The sequence below is a fragment of the Mesoplodon mirus genome (assembly GCF_964341445.2).
Source record: "Mesoplodon mirus genome assembly, chromosome: X".
Classification (NCBI taxonomy): domain Eukaryota; kingdom Metazoa; phylum Chordata; class Mammalia; order Artiodactyla; family Ziphiidae; genus Mesoplodon; species Mesoplodon mirus.
Window position 1 is genome coordinate 111,591,960 of NC_138981.1, and position 19,747 is coordinate 111,611,706.

General features: G+C 49.9%; 1 protein-coding gene across 1 annotated transcript in view; it reads left to right on the forward strand.

The window, feature by feature from the left end:
* Positions 1 to 19,747, forward strand: part of BCORL1 (BCL6 corepressor like 1) — a 59,913-nt gene that overhangs the window by 12,311 nt on the left and 27,855 nt on the right. The window contains exons 3-5 of the mRNA XM_082610703.1: positions 6,888 to 7,017; positions 11,647 to 11,734; positions 12,013 to 15,285. Coding sequence (XP_082466829.1) covers positions 6,932 to 7,017; positions 11,647 to 11,734; positions 12,013 to 15,285 — 3,447 coding nt within the window. The 5' untranslated portion in view covers positions 6,888 to 6,931. The remainder of the gene's footprint in view (positions 1 to 6,887; positions 7,018 to 11,646; positions 11,735 to 12,012; positions 15,286 to 19,747) is intronic.

Genomic DNA, 19,747 nt, shown 5'->3' on the forward strand with positions numbered 1-19,747 from the left:
CTGGGGAACTGGTCCACTAGACTAACAAACGCCCTGTCTGGTCATTTTCTTTTCTTTCCTTTTATTTTTTAACAAATTTATTTATTTATTTATTTATTTATTTATGGCTGCATTGGGTCTTCATCCCTGCGTGTGGGTTTTCTGTAGCCCCGCGGTGAGCGGGGGCCACTCTGTTGCAGTGCGCGGGCTTCTCACTGAGGTGGCTTCTCTTGTTGCGGAGCACGGGCTCCAGGCGTGCGGGCTTCGTTGTTGTGGCTCATGGACTCTAGAGCGCAGGCTCAGTAGTTGTTGTGCACGGGCTTAGTTGATCCGCGGCATGTGGGATCTTCCCGGGCCAGGGATTGAACCTGTGTCCCCTGCATTGGCAGGCGGATTCCTTTTTTTAAAATAAATTTATTAATTTTATTATTTTATTTTATTTATTTATTGTTTCTGGCTGTGTTGGGTCTTCGTTGCTGCGCGTGGGCTTTTCTCTGGTTACGGCAAGTGGGGGCTACTGTTCGTTGCGGTTCACGGGCTTCTCACTGTGGTGGCTTCTCTTGTTGCGGAGCACAGGCTCTAGGTGCGTGGGCTTCAGTAGTTGCAGCAAGCGGGCTTAGTAGTTGTGGCTCATGGGCTCTAGAGTGGAGGCTCAGTAGTTATGGCCCATGGGCTTAGCTGCTCTGCGGCATGCGGGATTTTCCCAGACCAGGGATTGAACCCATGTCCCCTGCACTGGCAGGTGGATTCTCAACCACTGCGTGGCAGGCGGATTCTCAACCACCGTGCCACCACCAGGGAAATCCCCTGTCTGGTCACTTTTCAAGGATAAAAACTAAAAGTTTTTAACAAGGTCTACTTTCGTAAAAAAAAAAAGAAAGTCAGATAGATGCTCTGTTACCTCCTGTCATGTCCTCCTCTTCCTCACATGCAGGATGAGCATGCTTTTGCTTGTCGTTGTTGTGAAATCTGCTTGTTTTGGCATCTTCCTTTCAAAACAGAACCAAAAAAGTCTACCCAATCTGTACAATCTCCTTTGAGATTTTAGTGCTGACTGTCCCTTATTACCAATTCTCCCAACCCTAACTTGGGCTACAATTCGATGTTCTTCCCCTTTTGAGAACATATTCTCTCTAAACTTTTCTAAAATGTCTGTCTTCAGTGCTTCCCCCCAGTGTTTCAGTTTGGCCCACTATGGTGAAATATTTCAGGTTCCCCTATTTCATTTTTTTCCTTTTTGGTTGTTATATGCTATGGGCTTCTCTTTTATGCCTTTCACACCTGCACTTGTCTTCGAGCATTTTTTTTTCCGTTTGGATTTTGGGGGGAAAGAGTTCTACCTCATTACGGTTTTTCTTCTACTACCTGCTCACCCTCAGCTTAGCTGCTCTTTTCACCATTTTAAGGTTATTGCTCTCCTATTAGTCCATTTCTCTTTGGTTTCCCCTGTTTCATAGTGCGGTGATTGTGCCTGGCTACCTGCTTTTTGCCGCCCGCTTCTTGGATTCATTCCCTTGTATCTTGGTCAGTCCTTCTACTTATGTGTACATGTGCCTTCTAAATCAAAAAGTTTTCTCTATTTATATTTTCAGCCACACTTATCACTTTGGATTGGTGGAGCATGTGTTCTCCTTTGTTCTCACCACGAGTTGGATGTGTCTTTTGAGTTTTTCCCCCCAAAGTGGGGACAGCTCACAGTGGTCCTGCTGCCTTCCAGGCAGTGACCAGCATTTGATTCTGGGGCCGTGCAGCTGTTCATTTCTTAGCAATTACATGGTTGTGACATCTGGGAAAATCCTTTGCGGTATTTCGTATCCCTGTGCTTCCTGGGTCACTTGAGATTACCAGGTTTCTTCCAAGTTCCTTTTAGGAACTTCGCCTTTTGCCTTTGATGTGATGGTTCCCATCAGAGAGGGAGTGAGAGAGAGACTGAGAGTTGTACACCACACGTGAGTGCAGGCACTACGAGCAAAAGCAAGCTGGGCCCCAAGTGTGTACACCGGTGAAACCTACCATGTGGGGCGTGTCTGTAGCATTTTCCCTTTCTGCTCACCTCTCCTGAGGCATAGTGTACAGCTGAGTGGTTATTAATTTGATTGGATATGATAATAACAAAACAAAACCCTGGGCCTACTGGATCAGAATCTCCAGGGCTGGGACCTATGAATCCGTTTTTTTGTTTTTTTTTTTTTTTTTTTTTTTTTTCGGTACGCAGGCCTCTCACTGCTGTGGCCTCTCCCGTTGCGGAGCACAGGCTCCGGACATGCAGGCTCAGCGGCCATGGCTCACGGGCCCAGCCGCTCCGCGGCATGTGGGATCTTCCCGTACCGGGGCACGAACCCGTGTCCCCTGCATCAGCAGGCAGACTCCCAACCACTGCGCCACCAGGGAAGCCCTGAATCTCTATTTTGAACCAGCACCTCGGTGATTCTGACTTGGGAAATATTGGTGTGCATTGTCCATCTTGACTCCTCCTGTCCTATGTGAGCCTTGACGCCACCGGTGCCTCTTTAGAAGTTCCCTTTGCCTGCTCTCTGGCTCGGGAGAACCAATCTTTGCTTCTTGTGTAGACCACTCAGCTGTGCTCTCCTGACTGTGCTTTCTACCCATCCCCTCCCCTCCCTGCCTCCGCAAAGGCTACTATTAATTAGCAGCAGAGGACTTCACGTAAGAAGAGATGTTGGTCTGACAAAATCATAGTGGAAGAGTGGGAGGCTGAGACTTAAGCAGATGCTCTATCTTCAGGATCTTGTGAAAGTGGGGCTGCCTAGGATCAGGTTTGCTCTCTAGGTAGTCATAAAATGCACATTGTATGGTAATTATTTTGGTTTTTACTTGCTTTTCTTGTTGTTGTTATTGTCATTTGGGGATTTGGGGGGTCTAAAAACTCCCTTATCTAGGTAATGGTATTTTATACGTTATTTTGTTTCCAAATGCCAGGATTCCCCCCTCTGATTTCTGTCCCAGGCTGGTCAGCCAACAGACTGAGCTGTTGTTTCCTAAACTGGGATATTCCAAGATACTCTAAGAAACAGTCAAAACTTGATCAACCAGGATGTTTAGGGAGTGGGATCCCGGTGACCTGATGTGATGCAGACAGTCAACCCATTTGTCTTAGCCCTTGTGGAAATCTCTCTAAAATTATGTGTGAGCCTACATAACTGTTTTAGGAATGTTAAAGATAACTTTCAGAAAAAGATAAAATCATGAGTCTCTTACAGATGTAAAAATGAACACGTATTAAAGATTTTATTTTACTCGTTAATCAGCAAGAGAACCAGATAGATGTTATAGACGGTTCAAAGAAAAAGTCCAAAAAGCACAAATTCATATGGAGTAAAGGAATTGAATCGCAAATGGAGGCAAAACTGTCATTTCCACAGTGGGGAGGAAAGTCAATCCAAACTGCATGGGACAAGACAGAGTTTGCATATCCATCAGTTACCTGCAATTTACAAAGGTGCAAAATAACTCAAAGACAATGAACTGGGTTAGAATCAGGCAGCTTGGAAGGGTGTGCTATAGATAGTGCATAGCGTTTTCATCAAAATACATTTTTTTAAAATAGTAGGCATGGTGAATACTTTTTAGGGAGGTTTCTTTTGCTTCATGTAATTTCTCAGGGTCACCACCTCAATTCTCATCCAGGTTTCACTTCCATATGACACGTATATACTGAGTACTTACTATACGTAAGATATTGCAGAAGAACCAGAGACAGAAAAGACAGTATTTCTTACCGTAAGTAGCTGATTGTTTGGGGGTGGGGGCAAGACAGACGTGCCACATCCCCAACTAACCACACAGCAGAGGGATTAAGAATCTGTGCTGTGGTAGGGGTGGGAATGAAATGTTTGAGGAGAACCAGAGAGGGAGGAGTTAACCGACCAGGGGCTGGGGCTGGGGAGATGACTTGATGACATTTAAGCTAGGCTTTGAGAGAGGACAGAAATGAAGAGGGGACACAGGAGAGGCCACTTTAGGGAAGGGTCAGGAGTTGGGGTGGCAAGGGCACAGGGAAATAGCAGGATGTGGCTGAAGAGGAGGCTAGACAGGAGGTTTGAGACCAGGTTGTGGAAGGCCCTGAATGCTGTGCTGAGAAATGTGGGCTTGATTCTGAAGACAGAGGAAAGCTATTGAAAGCTTTGGAGGAGGGAGGGGGTGATGTGATCGAACTGGTTCTTTAGAAGATGAATTGATTGTAGAATTAAGAGATTGGAGGCAGAGGGACCAGTTAAGAGGCTAGTGTGATACTCTGGTCGAGAGATGATGAGGGTCTGCATCAGGGCAGTGGCGAGAGGGGTAGAAGGAGAGGATGGAGATGGCATTATTAAGGCTTGACTCCTGATTGCATGTGGGTGGTGGGGGAGAGAAGGAGTTGGATGCTGAAATTTCCAGGCTAGGGGATAGTGGTGCTATTACCTAAGATAGGAAACACTCTGGGCGTGGGGGTGGAGAGCAGGTTTATGGTAACAGATAATGAGTTCGGTTTGAGTTTGAGGGGCTCGGTGGACATCCAATTAACAGCAAGTTGTTGGCAGCTGGAAATTCTGGTCTGGGTCTAAGGAGAGAGGTCAGGGCTAGAGATACAGATTTCGGAGTCATCAGCGCATGAAGGGGTGAGTTGAAACTGTGGGAGCTCTTGAGCTAAGCGAAAAGGAGGGGCAGGACACACACACACACACACAGAGGGAGGGGGCTTAGGGCAGAGGGAGGGGTGCGGAGGGGTTGGGGAGAGCCAGTGAGAGCCAGGCTTGAGCTAGAGAGACAGGAAGAGGAGAGACAGAGGAAGACAGAAGGACAAGAGAGGGAGACTGAAGTCTGAGGCCCGAGGACTAAGAGTAGAGGGCAGGGGGGGCAGCGGGGAGGGAGGAAGGGAAGGAGGAGGAAAGGGAGGAGAGAGTGGAGCCTGAGGGGAAATAAGAAAGGTGAAATAAAGGAGGGAAAGGACAGGGGCAGGAGGGGTGGGAAAGGGGAGAACATTGGAGGAGAGGGGACCATGGCAGGGGAGGAGAGAGAAGGAGAAGAGAAGCAGAGGAGAGGAGAAGAGAGAGAGAGAGCTGGGAGAATAATAGGGGGCAGGGGAATGATGAGGAGAAATAGAAATGGGAGAGAGAGATTGAGAGAGGAGGGGGAAGGGAAAGAGAGAGATGGGTGGGGTAGGAAGAGAAAGAGGGAGGGAAGGGGAAGGGGGATAGGAGAGGGTGGCAGAGGTGAGGACAGACCGAGGGCCAGGTTTCTGGGGTGGCAGGAGAGAAGGGCCCCAGATAGGCCAGCAGGCACTGGGTCTGGAAAGCCAGGAAAGGGGCAAGTACAAAGGAAGGGGCGAAGGCAGCAGTATCCTATGCGACAGGGACAGGAGTAGGATGAGGACCAAGGAGAGAATGGGGGATGTGGCCCTGCTCTCCTCTCACTGACTCTCTCCCTTGTCTGCTCCCTCTGTGCCAGCCACGCTGGCCTCCTGGCTCTTTTCTGATCTTAGCAGGCACCTCGTGCCTTAAGGACCTTTGCAAGGTTGTTCCTTCTGCCTGGAATGCTCTTCCCCAGATATCCACATGGCTCGCCTCTTTGCTTCCTTCAGGATGTTTAAATGTCTCCTTCTCAGCAGAACCTACTCTGATCACCCACTTACACATTGCAGCCCATTCCACTCCCTGCCCCCCACCATCGCCCTTGCCCCTTAGCCTGTGTTATACCACCTTCTAACATACTGTAACACAGACTCATTTAACGTGTTTATTGTCCATCTCATCCCACTAGAATATAGGCTCCATGAAGGCAGAGATTTCTGCTCTTTTTTGTTAATTATTGAATCCCCAGTACCTAGGACAGTGCCAGCACATAGTAGGTGCTCAATACATATTTGTTGAATGAGTAAGTGATATTGTGTTGAATATGGACAATCTCTGAAAATTGTATAAAGGATAAATGAAACCAACTCCTGAGGTGACTGTATTTTACTGTGGTTTACTTCTTTGGAAAGTGGAGAACAGCATAAAATTCTGATCCCTGTAGGGTTTTGTTCAGTTGAGCTTTGATGAATAAGGCTTTTAGCTAATAAGTTAATTCGAGTTTGAGGGTCTCAAGACAAGCTCATTGGATAAACCTCTTTCTCTTGATGCCTCATTTTCTCTGGAAGGTGAATTGGCTGTGCAGTGGTTGTCAACGGCGAGAGCCCGACATTGGCTGGTGAAGGGGGCGGTAGGTCATGGGGATGACAGACCGATAGGAAGGGACGGGGCAGACATGTGTGGTTCTTGATGGAGCATTGTTTTCTGTTTGTTTGTGGTCAGAGCGCAAGGAGTATGGCATCTGATCTGAAGGGCACTTTAAACCAGGTTAGGTATATGCATTATATCTATATAACTCCTAACTTGAAATTAGAATGAGTATTTTTGAAGGGCTTATAAAGAAAGCATGTGCTTCCTCTGGAGAGCTTAAATTGGTTATGTCACTCAAATACTTCAGTACTCATGGACTGGAGAGTTGACGAAAAAAAGATTCCCCAGTAGTCTTTCGGTGCCCTGTTCATATATGGGAATGACCCCCTAATTGTAGTTGGTTAGGCTAAATGTGTGTAGAACAATATACTGGCATCTCACTTGTCTGAAATAGATTGAATTTCCTCGAACACTCATGCATATCTGTCTTTCAGATAATTTAAAAATCACTCTAGGTGATTAACAGCATCCTCGTCTCCATCCCGAAACCTGTGGATTCCTGGAAAGCTGGTGCTCCCTCATCCCCATTTGGACCTTAATTTTCCATAGCAGGCTGGCTTGTGAGAGACTGCTTTAACATTTTGGTGCTCTAATTACCTTTATTTATTTAAATGTTTCCGCATAAAAGGTGGTTAAAGCAGCTGTCCGTGTTACAAGTTTTGATTTTTGGGAGTTCTTTTTCCCCAGGGGGAGTGGCCACAGCAGGTCCTAGCCGGTGGTGAGTGGCTGTCATGATCTCTACAGCACCGCTCTACAGCGGCGTGCACAACTGGACCAGTTCTGACCGGATTCGCATGTGTGGCATCAACGAGGAGAGGTGAGGAGGCTGGGAAGGTGGCCGTTGCCGGCTTCCAGTGAGCGGTGTCTGCTGCCTAGCGAGGTAGCTGCAGCAGGGCCTGAGGGGGGACCCTGGGGAGGAGGCTGCTGGTTGTTTCTAATTTTCCTGAGATGGGCTGGGGCTGGGGCTGTGTGAGTGGCCTGCTCTGCCATGCCGTCCCTGTTCAGATGAAAGTGAGGAGGCCAGCAGATGACCTTTTGCCGACTAGTATTTGTCTGCTCATTAAGAACTGTCAGATTGTGGATTAAAGGGAAGCTCAGGCAATTGCGAGTTTTATTTGCTGCATCCATGTTCTGTGCTCAAGGATACGTGTAAGATATTTTTGGTCCTTGATCTAAGCCTGGAAGAAAGGCGATTTTGTCATTCAGCTTTATACTGGAAACTGTTAGTGGGTATTCTGGTGATCAGCACTTCCCTGCCTCACAAGGCTAATGATGATTCGCAGAGAGATCCTTATGAAGTATCAAAGGAGGATCAAACTGCTTAACGTAGTTTTCGTATGAAATGGAGAGTTGGTGATGCTTGCCTGATCTGCGTGTGTTTTCAGTTTTCTGTTCACCAAAATACTGGGTTGACCAGGCTGTTCCATTTCCTGATCATGCCCCATATGAAGAGCACTCAAAATGGCCTTCAGATTCTACATTTGAGTTTCATAACCCTTGGCCAGAGAGCTGTGTGTGATGGTTGCAATGCCTCTCCCATTTTTAGAGAAGGTACGGCTCCCCCATGCTTGCCGGTTTCAATATATCGACTGTTGAAACCCAAATACATCCAATCAGTCACCTGGAACACAGAACGATATGGCTTTTCCTGGGATTCAAGGTCTGGCATTTCCTTGGGGAAATCTTGGAAGTGTGTGCATGGGTGTGTGTGCATGTGGGAGAGTGTTGGTAATATTGAAGGGAAAAGGAATGGACATCTTTGTGTGTATCTACTTTCTTCTGTTCTTAACTGGAGAAGTATGTACTTGTGTGAGGTTCAGGTTAGGAGAATAGACCTTTTTATTTTATTTTTTAAAGCCATTAGCTCCTATGGTTTAATGCTGTCTATACTGAGGAACAAGTTAGAGATGGACTTAAACGGAATTTAATTTTAGAATATAAAAATCAAGATCAAGGAAAATAAGACAAAATTCTTCTGAGATCTGCACAAGAAAGGTATTTTCCTTTGCATATGACGTATGTCCTTAGATAATAACTAAGAGATGATCTGGGGAAGGCAGAGTGCTGGTATTGATTTGCGTGAGTATTCATTGGCAGCTAGTTATAAGTAGTTGAGACTTTGATGTAGAGATCTGGACTAGAGCCTTCAAAAAATCAATGAACAAGTTACCTTAGTTTACTGTCTATTCTAAATCCCCTCTGAAAAAGGACCAGGAAGTGGGCCTGAACCTGATTTTCCCTCCTTATGGACCTTTCTTGGGATGTTAGATTACCAAATATGCCAGGTGGTTAAGATGACCTTTTTTAAGTGTTGACACTTCTGATCTCATCTACCCATTGCTGTCACCTTCCCACTACAGCCCAGGCCATGCTATAGCTGATTTCCAAAATGTGATCTCACCTTATTTAAAAACCATCTTCCTTAGCCCTTGACCACCTGTAGAACTTCAACATTTTGGGTGTAAAGCTGCATCTGGGGGTTAACTCTTAAAGTTATGTTTGAGAAGCCTGCCCGGCGCCATCAGATGTAGCTGAGGACTGTAGAAACTGGGGACTGGGCTTTATGCTGGCCTCAGGTGGCCGACTCTAGACAAGCCTCCAGCTAAGTCCCTCTGTTTGCTTGCTTGCTGTTTCCTTTCTTGTACCCATTCATGCCTTCATTCACCAAACATTTATTAAACTCAATCAGAGCAAACCAGTAGTCATGGGATATTGGTGGTAAGTGCTGTCGAGTGGCGTGTACAGGTCCCGTGGGAGTCTAGAGGCCAGAATGAAAAACTTCCTGGGGGAATAAGGGAAGGCTTCCCAGAGGCAGTGACCTTTGCGCCGGGGCTTGGGGGATGAGTAGGAGTTTCAGGTGAGGGCTGATATTTCTCACATGGTGTGTTTGGGGGAGACCTTGGCTGGAATGAAGGCAGTCTTGGGGTGCTATGGGAAGTCTGCAGGGGCTGGGATCTAAGCGAGATGTGTGCCATGTAGTTAGGGCCCAACAGGAACTGAAAAAGGTCTGGTTTGACAGTGGTGCTAGTCCTTAATAATTAGGAAAACAGCCCTGAAAGGTTATGGCTGTTTCTGGTTTAGGTTCAACAAAGCCTTGAGCATAACGGCCCAGGGTCATCTCTGTTGGGAAGAAACAGTGGGATTGATTTTCAGACCTGACTGAAGCCTGCTTTGACCCCTGCTCCCTTCTCCCCGCCACCCACGCCCTCCTAATCTTGCCCGGTTGACCCTCCTCTCCCCATGCACCCCTGCCCTGCAAGCTGTCTCTGTCCCAGGCTCTTCTCTCAATGGAGCAATTTAACGTTTGCTTGGCTTTACACACCCCTCTCCTCAGAGGGTTTGAAACGTGGCCGCAGGACATTTTCCCAGAGCCTTTGGGGGCTGGCACTCAGGTGTGGGTATGGCTGGAGTAGCCAGGACTGCTGTTGTCGCTGCCACCTCCAGAGTCTCTGGGCCGGTGGCTCTGCCGTTCTCTGGTGGCTGCCTTCGAAGGCAGGGTTTCTACTTTCAAGGTGACTTTATGCAGGGTGGGAGCCGAGCAAGGAGGGCCGAATATGCAGCTGAACTCCCCTTTGTATGGTCAGGAAGGGAGAAATGGAAATAGTGTCTCCCCTCTGTGGTCCCTCATGTGGGGTTGGTGAAGGGGGGTGGTTCCCTGCTGCTCCTTTTTCCTCATCACCATCCTCCCCGCAAAACCATCCCTGGCCTGGCCTAAGGCAGGGTATTGGTCTTGCTTTTCTGGGCTCTCAGGGGTTGATGTCGAAGTATGTTTGCCCTTTCCCTCAGGCTCCCCTTCCTTGGGACCCCAACTGCATCTCCAGCCCTCCTCTCTCCTTATGATCATTTCTGTTTGTCACCAGCAGTCACTGCCAGCAGTGGAACCCTCCCACTTCTGCCAGCCTAGATGCCTTTTAAAGGGAACAAGCCTTTCCCCCCCGTTAGTCCTTTCTGGAGCCCTGAAAAGATGGGGAGAGGCCCGCGGTGATCCCCTTGCCTTTTTTGCTTCTCTTGCCCCAGGTACAATTTTGGGGTCTGTCAACGGTGCCCTGTTCCAGTGGGAGGGAAGGAGTTAGTTCTTGTGGGGGTTGGTTGTGGGCGCCCTGACTGCCCTTTGGTTAGGATGGCTGGTGAGGCAGATGCTGGCTTCTTCCCTTGCTGTTGCAGAGCTCAGGTCGAGGCTCTGAAGAAGGGGGGCAAACCCCAAGGCAGTCTAGCTCCCCAGAGGTGCACAGAGCATTCCTGTGCTTTGCACCCTAGGAACCACATCTCAGGGCTTCCTCTGGAGCTTTATTCTTGCACCTCAGCTTTCCACTTGGCCACTCACACCATGGCTCCTGCCCCACTGGTGTCTTCCCTAGGGCAGCAGTGGCACGTTCTTGCTATAACTCAAAATACCAAACTTCCAGTGGGTGTTTGTCTTCTCTTCAACTTCACCCTCCCAGTCTGACCTTTTTTTTTTTTTTTTTGGTCAGGATATACCATTTTCTAAGATTCTTGCCCAAATTTTAGAGAAGACATTTTGAGGAGGTGAGGGTACAGTTGAGTTTTCCTCCTTTGGGAACCAGCTCTCTGGCCTTGAGCGTTTCCCTCTGCAATGTACCAACTTGAATTCGGGGTCTGTAGCCTTGAAGGCTTCCTTCCCTTTGCGATGGGAGAAAATGCAGTGGTGCTGGGAGGCCAAGCAGAGAGTGGGGGAGCTGGAAGGGGATAGGATGCAAGCAAGAGCAGAAAGGTAGGAAGGAGGGTGCTGGCTTGAGCTCTCTGGTACCCTAGAAAAGGGGAAGAGATACCCTAGAGGGAAAGAAGTCGTGCCCTTGAAGTGCCCCTTGATGCTCAGTGACCTGCCTCAAATCAGTATCATTATGTGCGCTAATAAATGTGTATCTGCTCTAGGCAAGCTCATCAGGTGACTAGGTGATGATTTGGATTTAGAACATGAAACACAATGGGGGTGGTTATTTGTTTTAGGAAAGGGTTACCCTTATGGTACCTGCAGCCAGCTTTCCCTGTAGACTTAAAATAAGATCATATTTACGAGAAAAGCAGTTTGCATGCCTTTTGGGATCTTCTGTGAATTATCTCTCCCCTTCTGGCAATGCCCAGTACCTCCTGGACGGTCACCTTGATGGATAAGCTCTAGGGACAAGGCAAAGGTGCTGGGGTCCTCCACACTCCTGGTGAGAACCCTAGAATACACAGCCCAAAGAGGGGAGTCTAGTCAGATCAGGCTCCTTTGCAGGAACTTGAAAAGCTGGGCACGGAGGCTCCGGTTTGCAGCCTGGACCTCCCCCACCCCTAGTTCCTTGTGATTCCCCCAAGCCACCAAGGGAAGCGAGACAGGAGGGTTTTATGGGAACCCAGGCAGGCAGGGGGCGTTCTGGGGAAGGTGGTGGTGGCCTGAAGACTAGGCCTCATGTCCCTTTTCTGGTTGTGTCTCCCACGCTAGAAGAGCACCTCTTTCTGATGAGGAGTCCACGACAGGTGACTGCCAGCGCTTTGGATCTCAGGAGTTTTGTGTCAGCAGTTTTTCCAAGGTAAGGGGCCATGCAGAACCACATGCCACCTGCCAACGGGTGGAGCTGAACTGCTCAGGCAATGTGCCCAGCCTGCCATCCCAAGAAGGGGGCCAGGAAAGGACAGGGTGTTTCCCAGGAGTTGCTGTATGTGAGACAGAAATTGGCCAGCTTCTCTTTGCTTCTGCCTGGTTGGTCGAGTTGCAAAGAGGACCAGCAGTCACCTCTCCCGGGCCTCGGGACACTTGCACGATCTACAGAGAGCTCGCTAAGATGGGCACGCTGCTCTGTCGTTGCAGGTGGAGCTCACGGCAGTTGGAAGTGGCAGCAATGCCCGGGGGGCAGACCCAGATGGCAGTGCAACAGAAAAACTTGGGCACAAGTCAGAAGACAGGCCTGACGACGCCCAGCCGAAAATGGACTATGCTGGGAATGTGGCAGAGGCGGGGGGCCCCTTGGTGCCACTGAGCAGCCCGGGAGACGGGCTCAAGCTTCCCACTTCCGACGGCCCAGAGGCCAGCAACGGCACGGCCGACTGCTCCTGGACTCCCCTCAGCACCCAAATGAGCAAACAGGTGGACTGCTCGCCAGCTGGGGCGAAGGCTTTGGACTCTCGGCAGGGTGTCGGGGAGAAGAATACTTTCATTTTGGCAACTCTAGGAACTGGCGTCCCCGTGGAGGGCACCCTGCCTCTGGTTACCACTAACTTCAGTCCGCTGCCAGCCCCCATCTGCCCCCCGGCTCCCAGTTCAGCCTCTGTCCCCCCATCTGTTCCAGATCCATTCCAGGTCCCCCTCTCTGTCCCCGCCCCGGTGCCCCATTCCGGGCTCGTTCCCGTCCAGGTTGCCACTTCGGTTCCGGCCCCTTCCCCTCCCTTAGCACCAGTCCCGGCTCTGGCTCCGGCGCCACCATCAGTGCCCACACTCATCTCCGATTCGAACCCTCTTTCGGTTTCGGCCTCAGTCTTGGTGCCCGTGCCAGCTTCTGCTCCCCCGTCGGGCCCCGTCCCCCTGTCGGCTCCGGCCCCTACCCCCATCTCAGTCCCAGTTTCAGCTCCTCCCTTGGCTCTGATCCAGGCTCCCGTGCCCCCTTCGGCTCCGACCCTGGTCCTCGCACCTGTCCCCACTCCAGTTCTGGCTCCGATGCCGTCGTCCACGCCTCCGGCAGCTCCCGCCCCTCCGTCGGTGCCGATGCCCACCCCGACCCCGTCCTCTGGCCCACCTTCTACCCCCACCCTCATCCCTGCCTTTGCTCCCACGCCGGTGCCTGCACCCACCCCAGCCCCAATCTTCACCCCAGCCCCCACGCCCATGCCGGCTGCCACGCCCACTGCCATTCCCACCTCTGCACCCATCCCGGCGTCCTTTAGTTTGAGTCGAGTGTGTTTTCCTGCAGCTCAGGCACCAGCTATGCAAAAAGTCCCCCTGTCATTTCAGCCAGGGACAGTGCTGACCCCGAGCCAGCCGCTGGTCTATATCCCACCTCCAAGTTGTGGGCAGCCACTCAGCGTGGCCACACTGCCAACCACCCTGGGAGTCTCCTCCACCCTTACACTCCCTGTCCTGCCATCCTACCTGCAGGACAGGTGTCTCCCTGGGGTGCTGGCCTCCCCAGAGCTGCGGTCTTACCCATATGCATTTTCTGTGGCCCGGCCTCTGACTTCGGAGTCCAAGCTGGTCTCTCTGGAGGTGAACAGGCTCCCCTGCGCTTCCCCGTCCAGCAGCACCAGCACCCAGCCTGCACCCGATGGGGTCCCCGGGCCTTTGGCAGATACTTCCCTCTCCACTGCTTCTGCCAAGGTGCTTCCACCACCACAGCCTCTGCTGCCAGCCCCCAGCGTGAGCTCAGCCCCACCGCATCCTGCCAAGATGCCAGGTGGCAATGAGCAACAAACAGAAGGGACTTCCGTCACTTTCTCTCCCCTCAAGTCACCTCCACAGCTGGAGCGAGAGATGGCCTCTCCGCCTGAGTGCAGCGAGATGCCCCTGGACCTCTCCTCCAAGTCCAACCGGCAGAAGCTCCCGTTGCCGAACCAGCGCAAGACGCCTCCCATGCCTGTGTTGACCCCCGTGCACACCAGCAGCAAGGCCCTCCTCTCCACAGTCCTGTCTAGGTCCCAGCGCACGACCCAGGCTGCTGGCAGCAATGTCACCTCGTGCCTGGGCTCCACTTCCTCGCCCTTCGTCATCTTTCCTGAGATCGTGAGGAACGGGGACCCAAGCACCTGGGTGAAGAACTCCACTGCGCTGATCAGCACCATTCCCGGCACCTACGTGGGAGTGGCCAACCCAGTGCCTGCGTCCCTCCTGCTGAACAAAGACCCCAACCTGGGCCTCAACCGAGACCCCCGCCATCTCCCCAAGCAGGAGCCCATCTCCATCATCGATCAAGGAGAGCCCAAGAGCACTGGTGCCCCCTGTGGCAAGAAGGGCAGCCAGGCTGGGACTGAGGGACAGCCAAGCACAGTCAAGCGTTACACCCCAGCCCGCATCGCCCCTGGGCTGCCGGGCTGCCAAACCAAGGAGCTCTCCCTCTGGAAGCCCACAGGGCCAGCAAATATTTACCCACGGTGTTCAGTCAACGGGAAATCCACCAGCACCCAGGTCCTGCCTGTTGGCTGGTCACCATACCACCAGGCGTCTCTGCTTTCCATCGGCATTTCCAGTGCCGGGCAGCTGACCCCCAGCCAGGGGGTGCCCATCAGGCCCACCAGCGTCGTTTCTGAGTTTTCTGGTGTGCCATCCCTTGGCCCTAGTGAGGCTGTGCATGGACTTCCCGAGGGGCAGCCACGGCCCGGGGGCCCCTTTGCTCCAGAGCAGGACACGGGCACAAAGAACAAAACTTGCCGGATTGCTGCCAAGCCTTACGAGGAACAAGTGAACCCCGTCCTCCTGACGCTCAGCCCTCAGACAGGGACCCTGGCACTGTCTGTGCAGCCTAGCAGTGGGGACCTGAGAGTGAATCAGGGGCCTGAGGAATCAGAGAGCCACCTCTGCCCCGACAGCACTCCTAAGCTGGAAGGCCCCCAGGGGGCTTGCGGCCTGAAGCTGGCAGGAGACACGAAGCCTAAGAACCAAGTGCTGGCCACCTATATGTCCCATGAGCTGGTCCTGGCCACCCCCCAGAACCTGCACAAGATGCCCGAGCTGCCTTTGCTACCTCATGACAGCCGCCCCAAGGAACTCATCTTGGACGTGGTCCCGAGCGGCAAGAGGGCCTCCAGCACAGACCTTGCACAGCTCGGAAGCCAGGTGGACCTGGGGCGGGTGAAAATGGAGAAGGTGGATGGTGATGTGGTCTTCAATTTAGCCACCTGCTTCCGGGCCGATGGCCTCCCAGCAGCTACCCAGAGGGGCCAAGCTGAAGTGCGGAGTAAGGCCGGGCAGGCTCGAGTGAAACAGGAAAGTGTAGGTGTCTTTCCTTGCAAGAACAAGTGGCAGCCAGACTCGGTGGTGACCGATGGGGTGACCGAATCTCTGCCGCTCAAGAAAACGAAGAGTGGCAAAGAGAAGGATGGTGAGGAGCAGCAGCCACAAGCCAAGGTTGTGGTCCGCAGTTCCCTTGGACCCAAGGTGAGTGCTGGGCTGAGGTTGAGGGCCGGGCCGAGACCCCAGCGGTCTGCTTTGTCCTGCAGACGTCAACCTCGTGCAGCGTTCTTTAATTTTATTTATTTATTTATTTATTTATGGATCTATCTATCTATCTATTTATTTATTTATTTATGGCTCCGTTGGGTCTTCGTTGCTGCACGTGGGCTTTCTCTAGTTGCAGCAAGCAGGGGCTACTCTTCGTTGCGGCACGCAGGCTTCTCATTGCATTGGCTTCTCTTGTTGCGGAGCACGGGCTCTAGGCGCGCGGGTTTCAGTAGTTGTGGCACGTGGGCTCAGTAGTTGTGGCTTGCGAGCTCTAGAGCGCAGGCTCAGTAGTTGTGGCACACGGGCTTAGTTGCTCCGCGGCATGCGGGATCTTCCCGGACCAGGGATAGAACCCTTGTCCCCTGCACTGGTGGGCGGATTCTTAACCACTGTGCCATCAGGGAAGCCCTCATGCAGTGTTCTTGAGTAGCTCTGTGAACTGAACTGATTGGAAGGCTTGTGTAAAGTGAATCGTGACCCTTACCAAGTAACATTCTCCATATATGGTGTTTTAGCGTGGGGAGGGGTGGGCTTCTATTTTGTAGATGTGGGAAATGATTCGGTCCCTGAGGCTAGGAAAGCCATTGTCCCAGATGAGGTTGGAAAGTGGAAGAATACCGTACGATACGGGGAGGGAAATCAATTAATAACAGGCCCTTCCTTGCATGGCCATTCTTCCTTTTCCTCTTCTAAGATGACTGCTGGCCTTGAGAGCTTAGGGTCCAGGGAGGCAAGGGGCCTTTGACAAGATTGTTCTCTGCACCACCGGGGTAAGCCTGCTCAGGATTTTCTTGGAGTTTTGTGGGGCTCGAGCCAATTCAGCTTCTGGGCTTATCCACCAGTTTCCTATCCCCCTAATGCTTGGGGTGGCAGCTGTAGGTTTCAGCCCATTGGGAATTTGGTGTCCAAGGCAGATGGGCATCTGGGTCTGGGTTCTTAATAGGCTAAGGATGATGGCAGGGTTCTAGGCAAAAAGGTGGGCTAAGAGGACTTGGCCTGAATCCAGTGTTCCTCCAAAGAGGATCTGAAGGACACTAGTGATCAAGGAGATTCTTGAAGCAGTTGAGGATAGGGCTTATTCAAAATATGGAGCAATTTGAGGTTATGTTAACAAGGCTTCAAACTGGATGTTGAATAGATTTCTAGCCAGAGCACTATGAATTTGTTTGTGGCAGAAACTCATAGTCTTTTTTGGAGCATAGAGCACTTTGGGAAGCTGATGAGAGCTGTGAACCCTGTCCCCCGAAACATGACCTCCGAACTTAGCCCATAATTTCAAGGGGCTCATGGACCCAACCCACTCCCCAAAGCCCACCCATGGGCTCCAGGTTAAGAACCCTGGGAGTAGAGTTTGGGTGGGTTTTTCTCAGTGACCCCATGACCACCTCAGTACGGCAGAGACATGCCAAGTAGGAACATAGGTCACTACACAGTAAAGCATATGTCTAGCATTTGCTCAGGTAACTGCAATCTGCTCTTGGTGGTAATAATAATAGTTCATGTCATTATAGTTGTTACCGTTTGTTGAATTCCTACTATATACCAAGTGCTTTCTACGTATGTTATCTAACTTAATCCTTCAAATAACCCTATGAGGTGAACACTACACCCAATTCACAGATAAGAAAATGAGTAAGTTACCCAAAGTTACACAGCTACTAAATGACAGAAGTGGAACTCAAACTCCAGTCTCATTGGCTCTAAAGTTCACGTTCTAAAACAACTATACCCCAATTTAAAAAAATTAAAAGAAAAAAAGAAAAATAAAGTTCATGTTCATCTTGAGCTATGCCACACTATCTTCCACTCTGCTTATGTATAGCTGTTTCACTGACCATTTAGCAAGTATTTGTTGAGCGGCTACTATGTGCCAGTCCTTCCCAGGCAGTGGGAATACATCTTCAGGAGGGCAGTACAGCATTTTGGTGAGGAGTATGCTTTCTGGAGCCAGGCACAGTGCCTGAGTTTGAATCCTGGTTCTAATTCTTCCTAGCTATGTGATATCAGTCAAGTTACTTCATCTCTCTCGCCCTCAGTTTCCTCATCTATACAATGAGACAGTGATAGTACCTACTCATAGGGCTGTGTAAAGATTAAATGAAATGATGATGTGAAATGTCCAGAATGGGCAAATTGACAGAGACAGAAAGTAGATTAGTAGTTGCCTAAGGCTGTCGGGGATGAGGAATTGGAGAGTGACAGCTTAATGGGTACAGGGTTTCTATTTGGGGTGATGAAAAAGTTCTAGAACTAGATAGTGATGATCCTTACACATTTCTGTGATTGTATTAAAAACAGTTGAATAATAAACGTAAATAAGTGTATGATATATCTCAGTAAATTATATGTCAACAAAGCTATTGTTAAAAAAAGATAAAATGAAGTGATATGTGTAAATGCTTAGAACAGTGCCTGGCACATAGTAAGTGCTCAGGAAGTGTTAGTGGCTGCTGTTGATATCATTAGTATTACAAATAGGATAGACCCTCATGGAGCTTTTGTCTTGCAGGTGACTCGCTGACAGGCAGGCACTGCCCCTTCCTATATTAGATGAACAGTTCACTGGGCCCACTGACAGATGCAGAGGGCAGAGAATAAAGTCACAGCATCAGGAGCTTTGAAGCAGCCCTTGGCAACTTCCTGTAATGATTTAGTAAATGTCCGTTTTTCCGGAAAGCAAATAACTTAGATCTTTCTTTTCTTATGTTCCATTTTCCTGAGAAAGAAACCATTGATTAGCAAAACTAAAATGAGGGGTCAATTCAAAGCAGCCTCTTTCAGGGTATGGCCAAGAATCAGAATACTCTCTGTAGTGTATACAGCAGTAGGAATATAATGTTATGTACATGAAACTTATATAATGTTATAAACCAATGTTACCTCAATAAAAACAATTAAATAAAAATATTTTTAAAAAAGAATCAGTCTCCTGTCTCCTACACCACCTGCCCCAAGGCCGTGCGGAATCCTGAAGGACCTTCTGAATCATCAGCAAAGAAAGTTCTGCTTCATCTGGTGCTGGTTGTCTTCTCATCTTTTGGAAAGTTCTTTGGAAAACCCTTCAAAACTCTGTTAACCAGAACATTCATCTTACATGGTCTCTTCATCACCGCAACTTTTTGCCTAAGTTGGAGTGTGTGATGATATATTTTTACTCTGAGTGTTGCCCTTGCAGAACATACAGACACAGATCCCTTCTAGATGTTCTGTTTTACTTGTTTTTGTCTCTCTTATGAAGTAAAAGTTAATGATCTGTACTTGAAAGAGCCAGCTAAAAATGATATTCAGAAATAAATATGACATGTTCAAATTGACACGCACTGAACTTTATTCCGCCTGACTTGAGGTAGTTGTTCTGTGGCCATACCTGAAGGTCACACTTTAAGCAGCAGTTGCCCATCTTCCTCTTTCCTTCCCATTTCTTTCTTTCTCCTAACACTTTGGTTTATAGGAACTGGCAGCAAGTAAAGGGAGAAACTGAATTTTCAGCTCAGCCCTCTGCCAAATAAGAAGCAGGAGTTCATGGGATAGCAGGAGTCCCTGGAATTTGATGGGGAATGGTGGTTCTATGGAGACATATTCCCCCCGCTGGAAAAACGTTGCATCAGTAAGACATCTGCCATCCCCTTAGCTGGAGCTGGGCCGTGATAACCTTTTAGAATGTGGCGTGCGGGTCTGCTTAGGGGGAAAACAACTCTTCCTTTCTTCCTAGGGCCCGCTGTCATTGTTAAAATGTTTTGCTTACTCTGCACTCCCTGGATACTACAATACTAGAAATCGCTACCTTGCCCTATTTCTTGTTGGGTGGCATGCAGAGATCTCAAAGCTTGTGAGAATGTGTGACTGCTAGGCTCAAGAGTGTCCTTGCAATGTGTAAGCACAACCATTGTGCCTACTGCATGCGCCGGGCAGTAGGTATGAGTGGGGATGACCAAAACCAGTGGAGGACACAAGTAAGGAAGAAGAGGAGTGAGAGCTGAGGTGAAGAGGCCCGGGCTGGGCGCCAGGAGCCCTGGGTCTTAGTCCTAGCTCAGCCGTTTTCTCACTGCAGGCACAGAGCAGCTAACTTGCAGGTTTGCCTGGTCCCTGACGGCCCCTGAGCAAGTGGACGCCTTGGGCTGTGTTGCCCTGGACAAATCATTTAACCTCTTATCTTGGAGGCTCAGTTTCCTCGTCTGTTCAAGGGTGTGATATTAGCTTTTCCTCTCTGGGTTGTTGGGAAGAACAAATCGAATATTAGAGAGACTGTTTGGAAAAGGTGAAAGGGCCTCAGAGTGTAAAGGGTCATTATTGAAAATGCCTGGGCCTTTTCGGTGTCTTTCCTAAGTACGGGGAGATTGGAATTGTTGCCGTGGTAGACTTTTCTTCTTGCCTTAGTTGAATCTTTTTTTCTGGTATT